Raw genomic sequence first — 17,218 nt, 5'->3', positions numbered from 1 at the left:
TAAATTTATTAATATTATTTATTTTTAAATATTATAATTAAATAATAAAAATAAATTATTTAAAGATATTTTATGTTTCATGTACAACTTTAATTAATTTTATTAATTAAATATTTTATTATTTAATTTTTATAGTTTAGAAAAATTTATATGTTAATGTCTGAGTTTGATAAAAACTCTACTAATTAATTTATTTGAGTATTTTAAAATTTTAAAATATTTAATATTTAATCGTTAATTATTAATTAATAATTTTTTAAAAATATTATAAATATTTTAATATATTTTTTAAAATTTAGAAATTAATTAATAAATTTTTATATGATATAAAGATTAAATAATAAAACTAAAAAAAAAAGTGCAAATTGACCTAATAAACCTTGGCCAATGGCCAGTAGTTGAGGCGAATTGAACTTTATTCCAAGTTATATGCGGGAAGACGCAGTAGTGGCTGGCGGGACTGCGAGAGGCCGGACGAAGGAAAGGCATGAATCCATCGCAGAAGGCGGCTCTGGCTTCCCATGAGAGTTGCCTCGGTTTCGCAGAAGATCCACTGATTAGATAAGCTGTTTGCTTTCCTAAGTGAATGGGTAGATGGCGAGCTACTGCTGCTCTTCTCCTCAATCGCTCGGCAACCACAAAAACCATTAATTCCCTTTTGCCTATACCTAATTTGATTTCATGCTTACCAAAAGCTCTCCACTTCTCATACCCTTTAAGCCACAGGCTGTTTTCTGCAATCCCATCTCGAGTTTCGGATTATAGCAATGATATTGAATATGGACCTCATGATTTGGCTCCCAATTACATTCTGGGACGTAAGGAAGATGAGGAGTTTGGAAAAATTCCAGTCAAAGCGTACTTCCTCTGTACCAGGTTTGTTTACTCAATTGGGTTTGTATTGTTTTTGAGATTCTGTATGTTGCAATTTTGCTTTTGGATGTTTAATTTTTGGCCTTAATAGCCTTTACTCATGACGTTAACCTTTGTTTTTTTGGAAGTTTTATCTCTTCCAAGTGCAATCTATGTGAATTGTGAAGGTTCCAAGAAAGTTGTAAATATTTTGGAGCCATACTGAAGTCTAATTAGCGCTTAAAATCCTGCCTTTTGATTTTCTCTTGCGAGTTTCTTGATTTTCCCACTTGAATTGATTTATGCAATTTATACTGAATTTCAATGTGCAAATAGTTTGCTAGAAATATTATTTATCTCAGCTTAGAAACTTCGTTTGAAGTAATGAAAAGCTATCTAGAGAGGTACATTATATTGTTTCAGCGGTTTCAAGAATTCGTCTTTACTGTGAGGATGCTCGGACCAGTTATTGTGGGCAGTTATGTTGGTTATTTATCTATTGAACGGTGATAATTTATCCATCTTCCTTTTCTCCTCTGGGTTCTGGTCATTGATTATGGTGGATTTGTTCTGTTTGTTCTCTCCATGCTTTCTATTATCCCACCTCTGCCTCTCTTTGTATTATTTTTATTATTATTATTTTTTTCTCGTAATGGTTTTTCTCAGATTCATGGTTTTGGCAGTATTGATTTGAAGAGGATGCAAGCAGAGAATTTGTGCAATGTTGTTCCTCCCATCTCTCGTTCAACAAATTATATTGCCCTCAGATACTGCAGTTTTCCTACAGAAATTACAGTAAGATTATCAATAAACAAGTCAATCACTTTGAAATTGGTTAACTACTTTGTCTGTAGTATTGAGGTTTATTGCTCTTCGGTCTTTAGTTCTTCATCTATAAAGATGTGTGGTCATTCTGTTGTGTTCTTGTAGCACATGGCTCATGGCTTTATTGCATTAATGTTTTTTCCTGCTTTTAAGAAATTATGGGAGGAAAGAAGCTTTTCTTTTTTCCCCCTTTTTAACATGAAATTCTCAAATACAATATAGTGTTGTTTTGGTGATGTGTTGTTTAGATGAGTTTTTTAGCTGAGCAGAATCTATAGATGGTGAATTAGAATATTGGATCAGTCTGTAACTCAGCTCATGCCATCCCTTTAAGTTTTGTTTTAGTCACGTGCTTGTAATTGGTGATTAAAATTAGATTGAATGAGATTGATGTTTGCATCAGTTCATTTGTCTAGCCAGTCTTACACTTATGACTAGTTTAGGGTCCAATAAGGATGTTGTAAATGGATTTATCCTGAGATTATATCCTGATTGTATAATATGGGAGAGCTTCCAAATGTCATAATCATTCCTTATAGTGTGATTAGTTTTCATGGTCGATATGATAATGTGCATCTATGATTCAGGCACTTGGAGTCAAGGATTGTATCTGCTCTCAATACATGGTTGTATTCCAATATGGATCTGCTGTTCTCTTTAACATTGAGGATCATGAAGTTGAAAGTTACCTAGAGATAGTAAGAAGACATGCTTCTGGATTGCTTCCAGAGATGAGGAAAGATGGTAAGTTCTTTGAGAAGATTCTGTATTTTGTGACATTTGAAGTAGAAAAGTATGCTCATTTATATTGAAGTGCTAAATATAAAATGTTTTTTCTTTTTCTATTTCCCCCCTTTTTCCCTTTTTATTGTATGTTTATATGATCATCACTCCCACGCTTTATCTGTTGCCTTTTGTATTCTGAATGTGCTGGTTTAGTTCCATAATTGGTTACATTTCTGACTCGTAACTTCCTTTTTTTTTGGGATAAACTTTCTGACTCACTTTCATAGCTTTTAAAAGTATGACTGATTTTCTGTTTGGCTGTTGATGTTTCCTTGTATTAGATTATGCCATAAAAGAGAAGCCCCTTCTAGTTGAGGACATGCAAGGAGGTGCAGACTACATAGTTCTTAAAACTTTAGATACTGACAGCATTCGCATTATTGGAAGTGTACTTGGCCAAAGTATTGCTTTGGACTATTTTGTGTCACAGGTAATGACACTGCAGAAAACTCAACACTCTATTATAATATAGCTTTGTAAGCTATGCTTAAGAAGAATGCATTTGGTTGTTTGTAACACTAAGTAGTGGATCTCAAATTTTTCATGCTATAATAATTTTAATGTCAACTTGTACATTGCTGGTAATTTTGCCATAGAAAAGATGGCATTTCTTGAAACAGGTTGCTATCCTATGAGGTAGTTTGCATTTAAAAAATAAAAACTTAATCTCTCTCTCTCTCACATACATACGGAACACATGCTATATAGGTTGATGGAATGGTTGAAGAGTTTGCCGACATAAATCGTGCAATGGAAAAAACTGGAACTTTCACTATGGATAGGAAGAAGCTCCTTCAACTAGTTGGAAAGGCTAACTCGAATCTAGCTGATGTAATTCTCAAAGTTGGCCTTTTTGAGAGGTAAGTCTACTGTTTCTTTCACTGTTGCTTTTCTTTTTTGCTTATTAGTCCTAAGTTTTCTACATATTATATGATCTAACTTCTCATCTACGCATACACCTTGCATAGTTGAGAAACCAATTTGGGAGAAGAACTTTTCAAGCTAATGGTGAATAAGTTTTGGTTACTATTTCCCTTTGTTTTTCCCTGGGCAGTTAATTCAAGGGGCACATGCCAAATAAATTCCAGATCACCTTATAGGGGCATGTAAATTGTCACTGGCAGGAAATTGCTTCCTTATCTTCAATTCTTTTTTATTTTTCCTTTCAACAGCAACAATGATGAAGATGATGATGACGGTCTTCTTATTTTTTTTTTTTCAAATTAGTTATTTTTCTGGCCTGTGGAGTACTGGTGGATGACCAATGTTCATCAAAGTTCGTTCATCTTTTTCCTTTTATTTGTCTCTTCCCAACCCTCTCTTAAGGAGAAGAAAATTGTCTTGCATTGCATCTGATCAAATCTGCTGTTACAGGAAGACAAGTTTTATGCAGGATTCACTGTGTTTTTGTTTTTGTTCATAACAAATTCACAATAACACTGCTTTTGGACATTTCAAGTTGTTAAACTATAAAATTTACTTCTGTCTAACACTGAAAACACTTTCTAGTTATTCTGATAGTTTTATGTAAGGGACCTCACTTAGGACTTGTATCTGGTGACTCCTGATCTTGCCGTATTCCACGTTGCTGCATTCTTTTAATTGCATTTAGGATCTCAGATTTTTTTCACGGTTAAATGAAGCTCATTATAGTACATTTGTTCTCTTTCACTTTGCAGATCTGAAATTGCTTGGAGAGATGCAAAATATGCTCAAATATACGAGTACCTTAGGGAGGAGTATGAGGTTACTCAACGCTTTGGGAATTTGGATTTCAAATTAAAATTTGTGGAGGTATGTCTTTGCACTCATGGACTTGGGAAAATCATGTTACAAATAGGTTTTTTTTGGGACTGCTAATCATTGTTATTGCTGTTGACAATGCTATTATCAGCATCATTATCATAATCATGTGATGATGTTTATTGAGCTACAGGCTTGACTGTGCTCGTAAATTGAGATACTAATAACTTGTAAAGAACTGTAAACCTATAACCAGATGACAATCTCTGCTAGAAAAACTCTACAATAAGCAATCTGAAGTAATTAGTTGATTTATTTCGGGTCTTCAAGCAACTGCAGCAACAATGATAATCATCACCATCATCCTAGCAGATGCACATTTTTATAATTTGTTTTAATAATCATAATAATATGTTGCTTACTGTAATAATCTCATCCCAGTTTAAATTTTAACAATTCTCTCTGTTTTGTAGCATAACATTCATTTCCTTCAAGAGGTTATTCAAAACAGACGGTCAGATCTTCTGGAATGGTGCATCATTTTTCTGCTGAGTATAGAGAATATCATATCAATATATGAGATAGTCTGGGGATAGAGTGCAGTTACACATTCATTTAACTGACAGACGAGAAAAAGTCAGTACCCTCAATTGATACAGTTGCAAATTTCATTTATTTATTTTTTTTTACAGAGCAGATGAATTTCTCAATATTTTGTAATAACATTAAATATTTTTCAGTATAGTTCTTGGAAGTCTTTTGATTTCTACAATGTTACTTTTATCAATGGGAAAAAGAAAATGGAAGTTCAAATCAATAGATGTTTCTTATCATTATATCAATACAATAATACTGTCTTTAATAGAATCGTTCACTTGCTAATGAATTTGCATGCTCAAGTTCCACAGTTTAAAGCCAGTGCAGTTTTATATAAGCATTTGGAAATGGGAGAAAAATAACCATGACCTTATGCTTAATCTGCTAAAAAGATTACTAGGAACTCTTCATCATCAATGGATGAAAGTATGTTGAAGTCAAAATTCATCTACTCTTACAGCACCCTGTGGGACATCATAGGCAATTCTAGGCCTAGACTTCTTAACACCAGCTATAAACCAAACCTTGTCAGACTTGTATCCCTCAACTGCCACACTTGTGACCTTAACCCATACGAGGACCTTTGTCTTAATTCCTTCTATTCCTGTGAGCTTTCCTCTCATGAGGATCGCTTTTACTCGAGTTGCATATCTCAATACAGAAGAGTCCTTGAAGCTGACCTCACATACAGAAGGCAAATACACAATCAGCTTTGCCTTTGATTCATCAAATTCATAACAGATTATGTTCTGGGGAAAGAGACCAGGTGGTAAGTTGTACTCTCGAAGCAGATCTGGCAAGCTTTTGAGAGGCTTTCCTACAGAAAGAATACAATAAACACAACTTTATGATGAACATTTTGCTCAAAAGAAAGGCAATATGGAAAATTGATCTTTACTGTAAATGCTAACACTTTGATGGAAGCATTTTTTCAGAAACTTATCCTTGTTGAATAATAGAACTGAAACATTCCCAACTCGACTGAAGAAATGGATCACTAACAGATTATGTTGCTAATACTGCCAGAAGCAAAGGTTAGGATTAATATGAAATTTATTCCTTTGAATAATAATCATGTACATGAAACATGGAATAAAAAAAGGTTGGTAAACACATTGAATAAGAAGCTAAATATACACACACTAGAAAATAAAAGAAACAAAAACTTGTTTGATGAATACTTTCACTAAGGGCAATGTGTCATCACCAACCTTGTTTAATGAATGCTGATTTAGTTATAAAAAGGCAATAGGTCATATATGGATACCCAATTATGGTCCCATTGAGGCCATGTCATAATTATCTTGTAAGATCTTCTACAGAAGCACAAGGAGCTCCCAATGACAAATGATGCCATCCAAGGCTCCCAATTACAGAAGCACTGTAATAGTAGTTTGGATATATGAAAGTTCAGTTGAACGTGAACATTCAAAGGAAAGTAGGCAAGGAAGTGAGTCCCAAAGATATTGAAGTGAGATCTACATTATGGCAAGTTACAGAAAGAGGTTTTGCTTGACAATGGAAGTGCATAAATAGAGTATTTTGGATAATCAATTGCTCAATGACTCAAGTATGCTAGATGCTTTGACTGGGACATGCACAGTAACAAATATTCTTACCTTTCAGCTTGTTGAAAATCCATTTTGCTTTCTCTTCAACAGTACTTGAGAAAGTCTGCAAATCACAGTAAATCTTTTAGATTACAGTAGAATTTACCTACTGGAAAAACAATTTCTCAATGAAGTTAATTTTTTTTTAAAAAAAAAAAAAACACAACTTTTCTTTGACAACTAGTCCTGAATGAAAGTCTAACCTTCTTCCCACTTGGTAATTTCAAGTTCAATGATGTCTCAGAAAAGAAAACACAATTGGGTTCCAGCATTCAACTCAGAAAAACACTATCCAGCTGATTAGTAAGATTAATAATTTCCTCTCCTTTTCTCCCAGCAACTAACTTCTCAAAGGTGTTAAATCAAATCTGATACCAATAATCCAAAATGAAAATAAAAATGGAACATGGGAATGAGAATTGGGTAACATCATCAAACCCTCAGGTGAAATTTGTCACAAAATAAGCCAATAACAAAACCCATCATGTGATTTCACTTCACATACTTTTGGAGTTAAATCCCTCAACTCGATTCAAAAACCCACATTCCAATTTATTCATTTTCTAGGAAAACACATAGATCCAAACAAGAATAATGAGGTGGGTATAGTTGAATCAAGCCACATTACACCTACGACCACAAACTATAACAAGAACAACCATACATAAAGCAATAATAAGACAAAAAATAACGCACAGAACAAGAAAATTGGAACTCACAGCGATGTCTTGAGAGATGTTAGAAAGCTCTTCCTTGGCTTTCTTTGAGATCCAAGAGCTCCCAAGGTTTAAGCTGCTGACTTTAGTTAGTGCCTTCTCCATTCCCTCTTTCTCTCGACTCCGTTCGATTCCTCTCCGCTACTCGCTCATCAGTCGCTCGCCCCTTAAGCGATTGAAGTGGTGGCTCACTCAAAGCTGGCACTCATAAAGAGAGTACTTGGAGACAAAAGTGCAGCTGTTGCCCCAAAAGGGCCAAAAGTGTCAGCTCACGCTACTCCAGGTGCAGCAATGTAATTTCAAGGAAAAGAAAAGTTAATATAAGTCTTTATTATTTTATTTTAAAAACTATATTAAAATATTATTAATATTTTAAATATTATATTAATTAATTTTAAATTTTTATAATTTACAAAATTTATTAATGATTCTTTAAATTTATAAAAAATTTACTAATTAATTTTTTTGTTTTTAGCGTATTTTAAATTTTATAATTTAAAAAATATTAAATTTTAAATATATAAAATGTGTTAATTTTGATATATTTTAATAATAAAAATATAATTTTTTTATATTTATTATTCTTTTTATTCATAAATAGTTTAAGGAGATTTTTCAAGATAATAAAATATCTTACATAAGTTTTTAAACATTGAATCATTATTTGAGAAATTATAGATTTTTTCAAAATTTTTAAAACTCTCTAATTTTAACTATCAACATATTTCAATATTTTCGATACAAGTTTTCTTCTATGATCCCTTTGTGCCTCGATACTCTTACATTTTTCTCTTCCTTAAATCTAACTTCTTCTTTTCCCTTCTCATGAAAGACAGATCTTCGTCAATTGACTATTGATGAAGAAAAAGATGTTGTTGAGGGCCCTTAGTTGTATAATCGATGGTTACTGTTTGTTTGGAAGGAGATACAAGATAATGAAAATCATCTCCATATTTCTCTAACTCATTCTGATTTTTGGGTTCTGATTAAAAACCTCTTTCTGGTTATTATAACCAGACGTTGGCTAAATTGGTCGAGGATTTTGTTGGTCATTATAAAGAGTATGATATAAAAAATGTTTCAGTTATGATGTCGGACCCTATGAGAGTTAAAGTTTGTTTAGACATTCAGCAACCTTTGAAACGGTGGAAGAAATTTGGAGATGATGGTATTGTATTTACTGTGAACTTTCAATACGAAAAACTGACTATTTTTTGCTATCTATGTAGAAAATTGGGTCATGTGGAGACTTTCTGTGATTTACGGCTGAGGTTGAAGAAATAAGATATCAAGTTTGGTTGGAGTGATTTTCTCAGAGCACCTATTTATCGGAACCAGAGACCGATAAGCCTGTTGTAACAGCCCGGAAACCGAACTGCCACCGGCACTAGGATCCAGATCGACTTAAGGTCGCCGGGACCCGTAGTAAGCCTGCTATCTTGTCTGTATACCTGTGAAATCCCATACATGATCATACATTTTCTGTAAAAACATAAAACTTTTCTTTATTCCAAGGCTTAACCTGTGCATGCACTCTCTCTGTGCTCTACCAATCCCTACTAGAGCTCCTCATGGCTCTAGGCGGATCAATCTCATAATGTTAAGCCTGGTTTTTGCTCATAAACATACAACAGTAAAGAAACATACATAAACTGATCATGTGACTCCACAAAGGGATTACAATTCTTATAGTCAAGCACCATTCTATACACTATACATAAACCTTATCTCTTTACATTTACATGTCCACACTAGCTATTACAAGACTCTGTACTCTTCCTGTACCCTGCTGAGTTCTCTCTGATCTCTGAACCTGCACAACTGAAGTTAGGGGAGAGGGATGAGCTACGATAGCCCAGTGAGTAGAATAGGCAAATACAGGTGATAAAACATGCTCTCATGGAATGCAACACATAATCACATAACCTCGGCCGGACGGATCAAAACTCCCTCTATCTCATCTGGGGTACCTAAGTACCATGTGCCTGGTCCCCGTAGGGCTGTTCCAGGTCTTTGTGCCTGGTCCTCGTAAGGCTGTTCCAGGTCTTTCCTCTGAGGACTAATGAATCCTCACGAAGTCCGTGCCGTCTCACATAAGCAATGTACAAGGAGCAATGCCAAGTACAAGGATAAATGCAATGCATCATCTTTGTGTACACTAATGCACTCACCCTAAAGCATATTCATGATGCATGAAGCATGATAAAATATCAGTTCTCATATTAAAACATTAAGTTAAATTCCACTCACCTGGTTATCTCTGAACTGACTCTGCAGGTTCTGACACTGGACTCACTGCTGACCTCCCTGATTCCTCTGGTCCGTTCCTACACAGGTGGACTCAAATGAGGGACTAAACTCACTCAAGAACATCTCTACGACACTCCCCAAAACCCCTCTAAACAATCCTCAAACCATCACATAAACCATGCAAAAGAAAGCTGGACAGGGTACTTTCGGCGGCAGGTTCGGCGGCCGAAACCCCACTCCAGAGACGAAACTCATGCATGTTCGGCGGCACCTTCGGCGGCCGAAGGTCTCGTCCAGAGACGAAACTCACACACTTTCGGCGGCCGAACTCCCTCTTTCGGCGGCCGAAAGTCCCTTTCTAAACCGAAAGCCTAGCTTTCGGGGGCAACTTTTGGCAGCCGAACTGCCTCCACAAGGGGTTCGGCGGCCGAACCTTCCTTCGGCGGCCGAACCTTCCTTCGGCGGCCGAACCTGGTTTTGCCCGAAGGGCAGAACCCTGCTCTGTTTCATGCAAACTTTGCCCAAAAACCTATAAACATGCATATCAACTACTCCCAACTAGCATATACACATATATATGCACAAAGGGGTCTAAAACTATCCTAAACCCCAAACAAACATAGCACATAACACTTAAACATGTTGGAACACCACAAATCACCAAAAACCTCACCTAAACCTAAACATGCAAACTACCCATACAAACTTCATAAAACCTTTCAAAATCATCAAAGAAGCTCAGAATCTTCACTTACCTCTTACACAACTTGAGGATGAAGGATCCTAACGTGGAGATATGAAGAAAAGCTCTTCCAAAGCTCCAAGCTTCAAAACTTGCTTCTTTTGCTCAAAACCTTCATAAGTCACCAAAACTCTTAAAACTCTTGAAAGATTTGATGAAAATCATGGAAAACAGGAAAGTCAACGTAGGAGAGGCTGAAACTCACCTCTGGCTGCAAGTGGAGGAGAAATAACCTCCTTCCACCGACCCTTGGCCCTTTTATAGGTGGCTGGCCAGACCACCTTCGGCAGCCGAACGTGAAGCCGCAACCATGCAATGTTCGGCGGCCGAAAGTGACCTTCGGCGGCCGAACCTTTGCATTTCTCCCTTGTTGCTTTTCTTTCAAAACTCAAGTCTTTTAACCCTTCAAAACATGAAAACCAGTGAAAATACCTTGAAAAACATATGCATTACCCTTCTCGAGGGTTCCGACACCCGAGATTCCACCGGACTACAGGAAGTCCGATGCCGGACTCGAGCCGGGTATTACATTCTCCCCCCCTTAAGAACATTCGTCCCCGAATGTCCCTAACACAACATAAACACATAGAAAAGGGGAAAACTAACCTTAAAACAGATATGGGTATTGCTGGAGCATGGACTCCCGAGTCTCCCAAGTGCACTCTTCTAGGTTGTGGTGGTTCCACAGAACTTTCACCATTGGTATCTCCTTGTTTCTCAGCTTTCTGATCTGGGTGTCAAGGATCCGCACTGGCTGCTCTACATAGGTGAGATCACTTAAGATTTCCACCTCAGGTTCACTAAGAACCTTCTCTGGATCTGACACAAATTTTCTCAACATAGAAACATGGAATACCGGGTGAATTTGTTCCATAGAAGCCGGTAAATCTAGCTTATACGATACAGGCCCGATCTTCTGCAAGATCTCAAAGGGACCAATGTACCGTGGGGCCAGTTTACCCTTCTTTCCAAACCGAACCACTCCCTTCATCGGAGACACCTTAAGCAATACCATATCCCCCTCCTGGAACTCTATCTGCTTCCTACGGATGTCTGCATAACTTTTCTGTCTGCTTACAGCTGTTCTGATCCGCTCTCTAATGATAGGCACTAACTTGCTGGTTATCTCAACTAACTCTGGCCCTGCAAGAGTTTTCTCTCCTACCTCTTCCCAGCAAACAGGTGTTCGGCACTTCCTCCCATATAAAGCTTCATAAGGAGCCATCCCTATGCTAGCATGATGGCTGTTGTTGTAGGCAAACTCCACCAGAGGTAGATGCTGCCTCCAAGAACTGCCAAAATCTAACACACACATTCTCAGCATATCTTCAATGGTCTGGATGGTTCTCTCAGACTGACCGTCTGTCTGTGGATGGAAAGCAGTGCTGAAATCCAACCTTGTGCCTATTTCATTTTGCAGACTCCGCCAACACCTGGAGGTAAACTGAGGTCCTCGATCTGATACTATCGACACTGGAACTCCATGCAACCTTACTATCTCGTCTACATACACCTGCGCCAACTTGTCCACAGAGTAGTTACTCCTGACTGGAATGAAGTGAGCAGATTTAGTGAGTCTATCCACAATCACCCAGATGGAGTCTAGTCTGTTAGACGTCGCCGGTAAGCCCACTACAAAATCCATCGCTATGTTCTCCCATTTCCATTCTGGAATCGGCAGTGGGTTAAGCATTCCAGCCGGCTTCTGGTGCTCTAACTTCACCCTTTGACATGTCTCGCAGGCTGACACGAACTGTGCCACTTCTCTCTTCATTGCTGGCCACCAATACACCCTTCTCAGGTCTTGATACATCTTGGTAGCTCCCGGGTGAATGCTATACCTCGCATTATGAGCTTCCCTCATAATGTCTGCCTTCAAACTGCTATCATCTGGTACACATAACCTCTTACCGTGCCGAAGAATCCCCTCACTATCAAATCTAAACTCTGCACTGTTGCCCGACTGAACAGTCCTGGCAATCTTCACTAACTCGGGGTCTTCGTGCTGTTTCAGAGCCACTTGCTCTAGAAACACTGGGGTCACTCTCATCTGTGCGAGCAAAACACCTGTACCAGATAACTGCAACTGTAACCCGTCTTCCACGAGCTTGTAGAAATCCTTCACCACCGGTCTTCTCTCTACTGCAATGTGGGATAAACTGCCAAGTGACTTTCGGCTTAAGGCATCAGCTACAACATTCGCCTTGCCCGGATGATACTGGATCTTGCAATCGTAATCACTGAGCAATTCTACCCACCGTCTCTGCCTCAAGTTTAACTCTCTCTGACTTAAGATGTGCTGCAGGCTCTTATGATCCGTATAGATCTCACATTTTACCCCATAGAGGTAATGCCTCCACATCTTAAGTGCAAAGATAACAGCTGCCATCTCCAGATCGTGTGTCGGGTAATTCAGCTCGTGCTTCTTCAGCTGTCTAGAAGCATAAGCTATCACTTTGTCATTCTGCATCAACACACAACCTAATCCCACTCGGGATGCATCACAGAACACTGTGAAATCTTCATCACTAATCGGCAGAGCTAACACCGGTGCTGAAGTTAATCGTCTCTTCAACTCTGCAAAACTCTCTTCACATTCCTCTGACCACACAAACTTCTGATTCTTTCTGGTCAGTCTGGTCATAGGAGCAGCTATCTTCGAGAAGTCCTGAACAAACCTCCGATAGTAACCTGCCAAACCCAGAAAACTTTTGATCTCGGTCACTGTAGTGGGTGTAGGCCAGTTGGCTACTGCCTCTACCTTTTTGGGATCTACTGCTATACCGTCCTCTGATACAACATGGCCCAAAAAGGAAATGCTCCTTAGCCAGAACTCGCACTTGGAGAACTTGGCATACAAGCCATGCTCTCTCAAGGTTTGCAGCACTATCCACAGATGCTGGGCATGGTCCTCTGCAGTCCTGGAGTACACCAAGATATCATCAATAAAGACGATCACAAAACGATCCAAGTACTCCCTGAATACCCTGTTCATGAGATCCATGAATGCTGCAGGGGCGTTAGTCAACCCGAACGGCATCACAAGGAACTCATAATGCCCATATCTGGTTCGGAAAGCAGTCTTGGATACATCTCCTTCCCTGATCTTCAACTGATGGTATCCGGATCTCAGATCTATTTTAGAAAAACAACCTGCTCCTGCCAGCTGGTCGAATAGATCATCGATCCTGGGTAAAGGATACTTGTTTTTGATAGTGACTTTGTTCAACTGTCTGTAGTCGACACAAAGTCTAAGAGGTCCATCCTTCTTTCTGACAAACAACACTGGAGCACCCCAGGGTGAGGTACTCGGGCGGATGAAACCCTTAGCTACCAAATCCTGTAACTGCTCTTTCAACTCTCGCAACTCTGCTGGTGCCATCCTGTAGGGAGGAATAGAGATCGGTCTGGCATTGGGCATCAACTCAATCTCGAACTCTATTTCCCTATCCGGTGGTAGTCCTGGAAGCTCTTCAGGAAACAAATCTGGGAAGTCTCTAACAACTGGTACTGAGGATGGTTCCCTAACCTGACTGTCTAGCTCTCTCACATAAGCTAGGAACCCCTGACACCCCTTCCTTAACATCCTATGAGCCTGGAGGGCTGATATCAAACCCCTAGGTGTCCCTCTCCTGTCTCCTCTGAAGACACACTCTGACCCATCCTGGTCTCTGACACTGACTACCTTGTCTCTACAGTTCAGGGTAGCATCATACGTAGATAACCAGTCCATCCCTAGAATGACATCAAAATCTGTCAACTCTAGAACCACCAGGTCAGCTGGAAGGTATCTACTCTCTATGCACACTGGACTGAACCGACAGACTGACTCTGCCAAAGATGGATCACATTTGGGTCCACTGACCCATAGAGGACACTCTAACTCAGACACTATCAGACCCAACCTCTCTGCAGCTTTAGAAGAAATGAAAGAGTGAGAAGCACCGGGGTCCATTAAAGCATACACCTCTGAACACCCAATGATGAGATTACCTGACACCACCGTGTTCGACGTGTCTGCCTCCTGCTAAGTCAGGGTGAAAATCCGTGCTGGGGCTGACGGACCTGCACTTCGGGAACCCATCCTTGATGAAGAGGCTACCCCTCTTCCTCTTCCTCTGCCACTGCTTGGTGGTACGGCTGAAGCTACGGGCTGGACTACACTGCCCGCACTCATCTGCTGGGATGGTGCAACCAAAGTCGCCTGAGGACATTCCCGTGCATAATGTCCCTCCTGCCCACATCTATAGCAGGCGGTGGATCCCAACTGACAAGCTCCTCTATGCTGTTTGCCACACCTCTTGCACATTGGAAAATCTGCGCCAGAACTGGAGCCACTACTCATTCCCAGACCCGACTTAAGCCTGTTCCAGAACTTGCCTCTCTTTCCTCTGAATTTCTCCCATCTCTTCTTACTTGCACTTGCTGTACCCTGTGAGGAGGAACCGGGTTTAACACCAGAAGACTGTGCCTTAACTACACCTTGACTTATGGCACTGGCCTCCATCTTTCTAGCAGCATCCACAATAGAGTGGAAACTTTCCTTCTCCGCATGAAGAATCAAAGAGAAATACCTGGGATGAAGCCTTGTGGCATATCTCTTTGCCTTCTTCTGATCTGTATCATATGCCTGACCGACATATGGCAACAATTCCAGGAACTTATCTGTATAGTCATCAACACTCATCTCCTCCGTCTGTCGCAACTGTTCAAACTCCACAACTTTTAGTTCCCTGGAACTGTCAGGAAAAGCCCATCCAGCAAATTCGTTGGCGAACTCTTCCCATGTCATACTCTCAAGTCTCGGGTCCACATAATTCTTGAACCATTCTCTAGCTTTCTTACACTTTAACGTGAACCCTGCCATCTCAATGGCTCTACTGTCATCAGCTCCCAACTCACTTGTTATCATTCTAACTGCACTGAGATACTCAAAGGGATCATCTCCTGTATTGAATTTAGGAGCATCCAACTTTAAGTACTCGGTCATCTTCACCTTACTTCCCCCTGAAGAACTGGGTTGCTGTGCTTCCACAACAGGGGCTACTGGTTCAGGAGGTGGTGGTGGAGGAACTGATTCCCTCACTTCAGGTTGTACTGGACTTGGATGAACAGGTGGGGGTGGATACATGTGATATGGTGGATAAAAGGAAGGATAGGGCATATATGGCATGTAGGGTGGATATGGGGCAAAACTGGAGTAATCCGACGTGCCTCCCATCGGATACTCTGGGCCCTGTGGAAAGGGTGGATAGCCAAACCCCGAGGCCTGAACGCCTCCCTGGGACTCCCCCATACCTTCTTCTGACCTTCGTACACCCATGCTTGCATCTCTACTCTGATCCTCTTCCCTCACACCTCTTTCTTCTACTGACCTTCCCCCTCTGCTTACTCCTCTCCTGCTCTCGTCAGAAGACCTTCTCGGGTCTCGTGACGTTCCTTCCCTGCTTGACCTGTGCGATCTTGCCCTTGGCAAGGCAGGTGGACGAGCAGCTGTACCCTCACTTACAGGTGGGACTCCAGTCAATCTCGCGGATCGACGAGTTCCTCGCATCTTCACTATCTGGAAACAACAAATCACATAACATATCAGCAACACATCAAACACATGCACATGCATAACTCAGGGCATTGCACATCAGCATAACATCCTATCCTCGTGGACATGTTTTTCCTATGGTGCTTGACCTACTAAACCTCTCTATGAGCCCAACTCTCTCTCTATAGGTCCGACCATATGAACCTAGGGCTCTGATACCAATCTGTAACAGCCCGAAAACCGAACTGCCACCGGCACTAGGATCCAGATCGACTTAAGGTCGCCGGGACCCGTAGTAAGCCTGCTATCTTGTCTGTATACCTGTGAAATCCCATACATGATCATACATTTTTTGTAAAAACATAAAACTTTTCTTTATTCCAAGGCTTAACCTGTGCATGCACTCTCTCTGTGCTCTACCAATCCCTACTAGAGCTCCTCATGGCTCTAGGCGGATCAATCTCATAATGTTAAGCCTGGTTTTTGCTCATAAACATACAACAGTAAAGAAACATACATAAACTGATCATGTGACTCCACAAAGGGATTACAATTCTTATAGTCAAGCACCATTCTATACACTATACATAAACCTTATCTCTTTACATTTACATGTCCACACTAGATATTACAAGACTCTGTACTCTTCCTGTACCCTGCTGAGTTCTCTCTGATCTCTGAACCTGCACAACTGAAGTTAGGGGAGAGGGATGAGTTACGATAGCCCAGTGAGTAGAATAGGCAAATACAGGTGATAAAACATGCTCTCATGGAATGCAACACATAATCACATAACCTCGGCCGGACGGATCAAAACTCCCTCTATCTCATCTGGGGTACCTAAGTACCATGTGCCTGGTCCCCGTAGGGCTGTTCCAGGTCTTTGTGCCTGGTCCTCGTAAGGCTGTTCCAGGTCTTTCCTCTGAGGGCTAATGAATCCTCACGAAGTCCGTGCCGTCTCACATAAGCAATGTACAAGGAGCAATGCCAAGTACAAGGATAAATGCAATGCATCATCTTTGTGTACACTAATGCACTCACCCTAAAGCATATTCATGATGCATGAAGCATGATAAAATATCAGTTCTCATATTAAAACATTAAGTTAAATTCCACTCACCTGGTTATCTCTGAACTGACTCTGCAGGTTCTGACACTGGACTCACTGCTGACCTCCCTGATTCCTCTGGTCCGTTCCTACACAGGTGGACTCAAATGAGGGACTAAACTCACTCAAGAACATCTCTACGACACTCCCCAAAACCCCTCTAAACAATCCTCAAACCATCACATAAACCATGCAAAAGAAAGCTGGACAGGGTACTTTCGGCGGCAGGTTCGGCGGCCGAAACCCCACTCCAGAGACGAAACTCATGCATGTTCGGCGGCACCTTCGGCGGCCGAAGGTCTCGTCCAGAGACGAAACTCACACACTTTCGGCGGCCGAACTCCCTCTTTCGGCGGCCGAAAGTCCCTTTCTAAACCGAAAGCCTAGCTTTCGGGGGCAACTTTTGGCAGCCGAACTGCCTCCACAAGGGGTTCGGCGGCCGAACCTTCC

General features: G+C 40.3%; 2 protein-coding genes across 3 annotated transcripts; one reads left to right on the top strand and one right to left on the bottom strand.

Moving 5' to 3' along the window:
* The first annotated feature begins 403 nt into the window (after positions 1 to 403).
* LOC110625133 (protein RETARDED ROOT GROWTH, mitochondrial) lies at positions 404 to 4,950 on the top strand. 2 transcript variants are annotated; one of them, XM_021770680.2, is made up of 7 exons: positions 404 to 876; positions 1,536 to 1,647; positions 2,265 to 2,421; positions 2,745 to 2,893; positions 3,172 to 3,323; positions 4,143 to 4,257; positions 4,680 to 4,950. In XM_021770680.2, the coding sequence occupies exons 1-7, from the start codon at positions 587 to 589 to the stop codon at positions 4,800 to 4,802; spliced, it is 1,098 nt and encodes a 365-aa protein (XP_021626372.1). In that variant the 5' UTR covers positions 404 to 586; the 3' UTR covers positions 4,803 to 4,950. The 2 variants fall into 2 exon arrangements, with proteins under 2 accessions (XP_021626372.1, XP_021626380.1); XM_021770688.2 differs by lacking the exons at positions 4,143 to 4,257; positions 4,680 to 4,950 and adding an exon at positions 3,518 to 4,132.
* Positions 4,951 to 5,007: 57 nt separating this feature from the next.
* LOC110625156 (uncharacterized protein At5g01610) lies at positions 5,008 to 7,355 on the bottom strand. The gene is made up of 3 exons (XM_021770709.2): positions 7,133 to 7,355; positions 6,423 to 6,477; positions 5,008 to 5,620 (listed from the first exon to the last, which is right to left on the bottom strand). The coding sequence occupies exons 1-3, from the start codon at positions 7,232 to 7,234 to the stop codon at positions 5,241 to 5,243; spliced, it is 537 nt and encodes a 178-aa protein (XP_021626401.1). The 5' UTR covers positions 7,235 to 7,355; the 3' UTR covers positions 5,008 to 5,240.
* Positions 7,356 to 17,218: the final 9,863 nt, after the last annotated feature.

The sequence above is a fragment of the Manihot esculenta genome, chromosome 1 (assembly GCF_001659605.2).
Source record: "Manihot esculenta cultivar AM560-2 chromosome 1, M.esculenta_v8, whole genome shotgun sequence".
Lineage (NCBI taxonomy): Eukaryota > Viridiplantae > Streptophyta > Magnoliopsida > Malpighiales > Euphorbiaceae > Manihot > Manihot esculenta.
The sequence above is the reverse complement of the archived record's forward strand: the minus strand, read 5'-3'. Positions and strand labels throughout refer to the sequence as shown.

Excerpts from the sequence above, each read along its gene's own strand:
- LOC110625133 (XM_021770680.2), top strand. The coding sequence starts at position 587 with ATGGGTAGATGGCGAGCTACTGCTGCTCTTCTCCTCAATCGCTCGGCA. Across the intron at positions 877-1,535 it reads GCGTACTTCCTCTGTACCAG|TATTGATTTGAAGAGGATGC; the intron begins GTTTGTTTACTC and ends TGGTTTTGGCAG. Across the intron at positions 2,894-3,171 it reads TGGACTATTTTGTGTCACAG|GTTGATGGAATGGTTGAAGA; the intron begins GTAATGACACTG and ends CATGCTATATAG.
- LOC110625156 (XM_021770709.2), bottom strand. The coding sequence starts at position 7,234 with ATGGAGAAGGCACTAACTAAAGTCAGCAGCTTAAACCTTGGGAGCTCT. Across the intron at positions 6,478-7,132 it reads ACATCTCTCAAGACATCGCT|ACTTTCTCAAGTACTGTTGA; the intron begins GTGAGTTCCAAT and ends TGTGATTTGCAG. Across the intron at positions 5,621-6,422 it reads GATTTTCAACAAGCTGAAAG|GAAAGCCTCTCAAAAGCTTG; the intron begins GTAAGAATATTT and ends TTCTTTCTGTAG.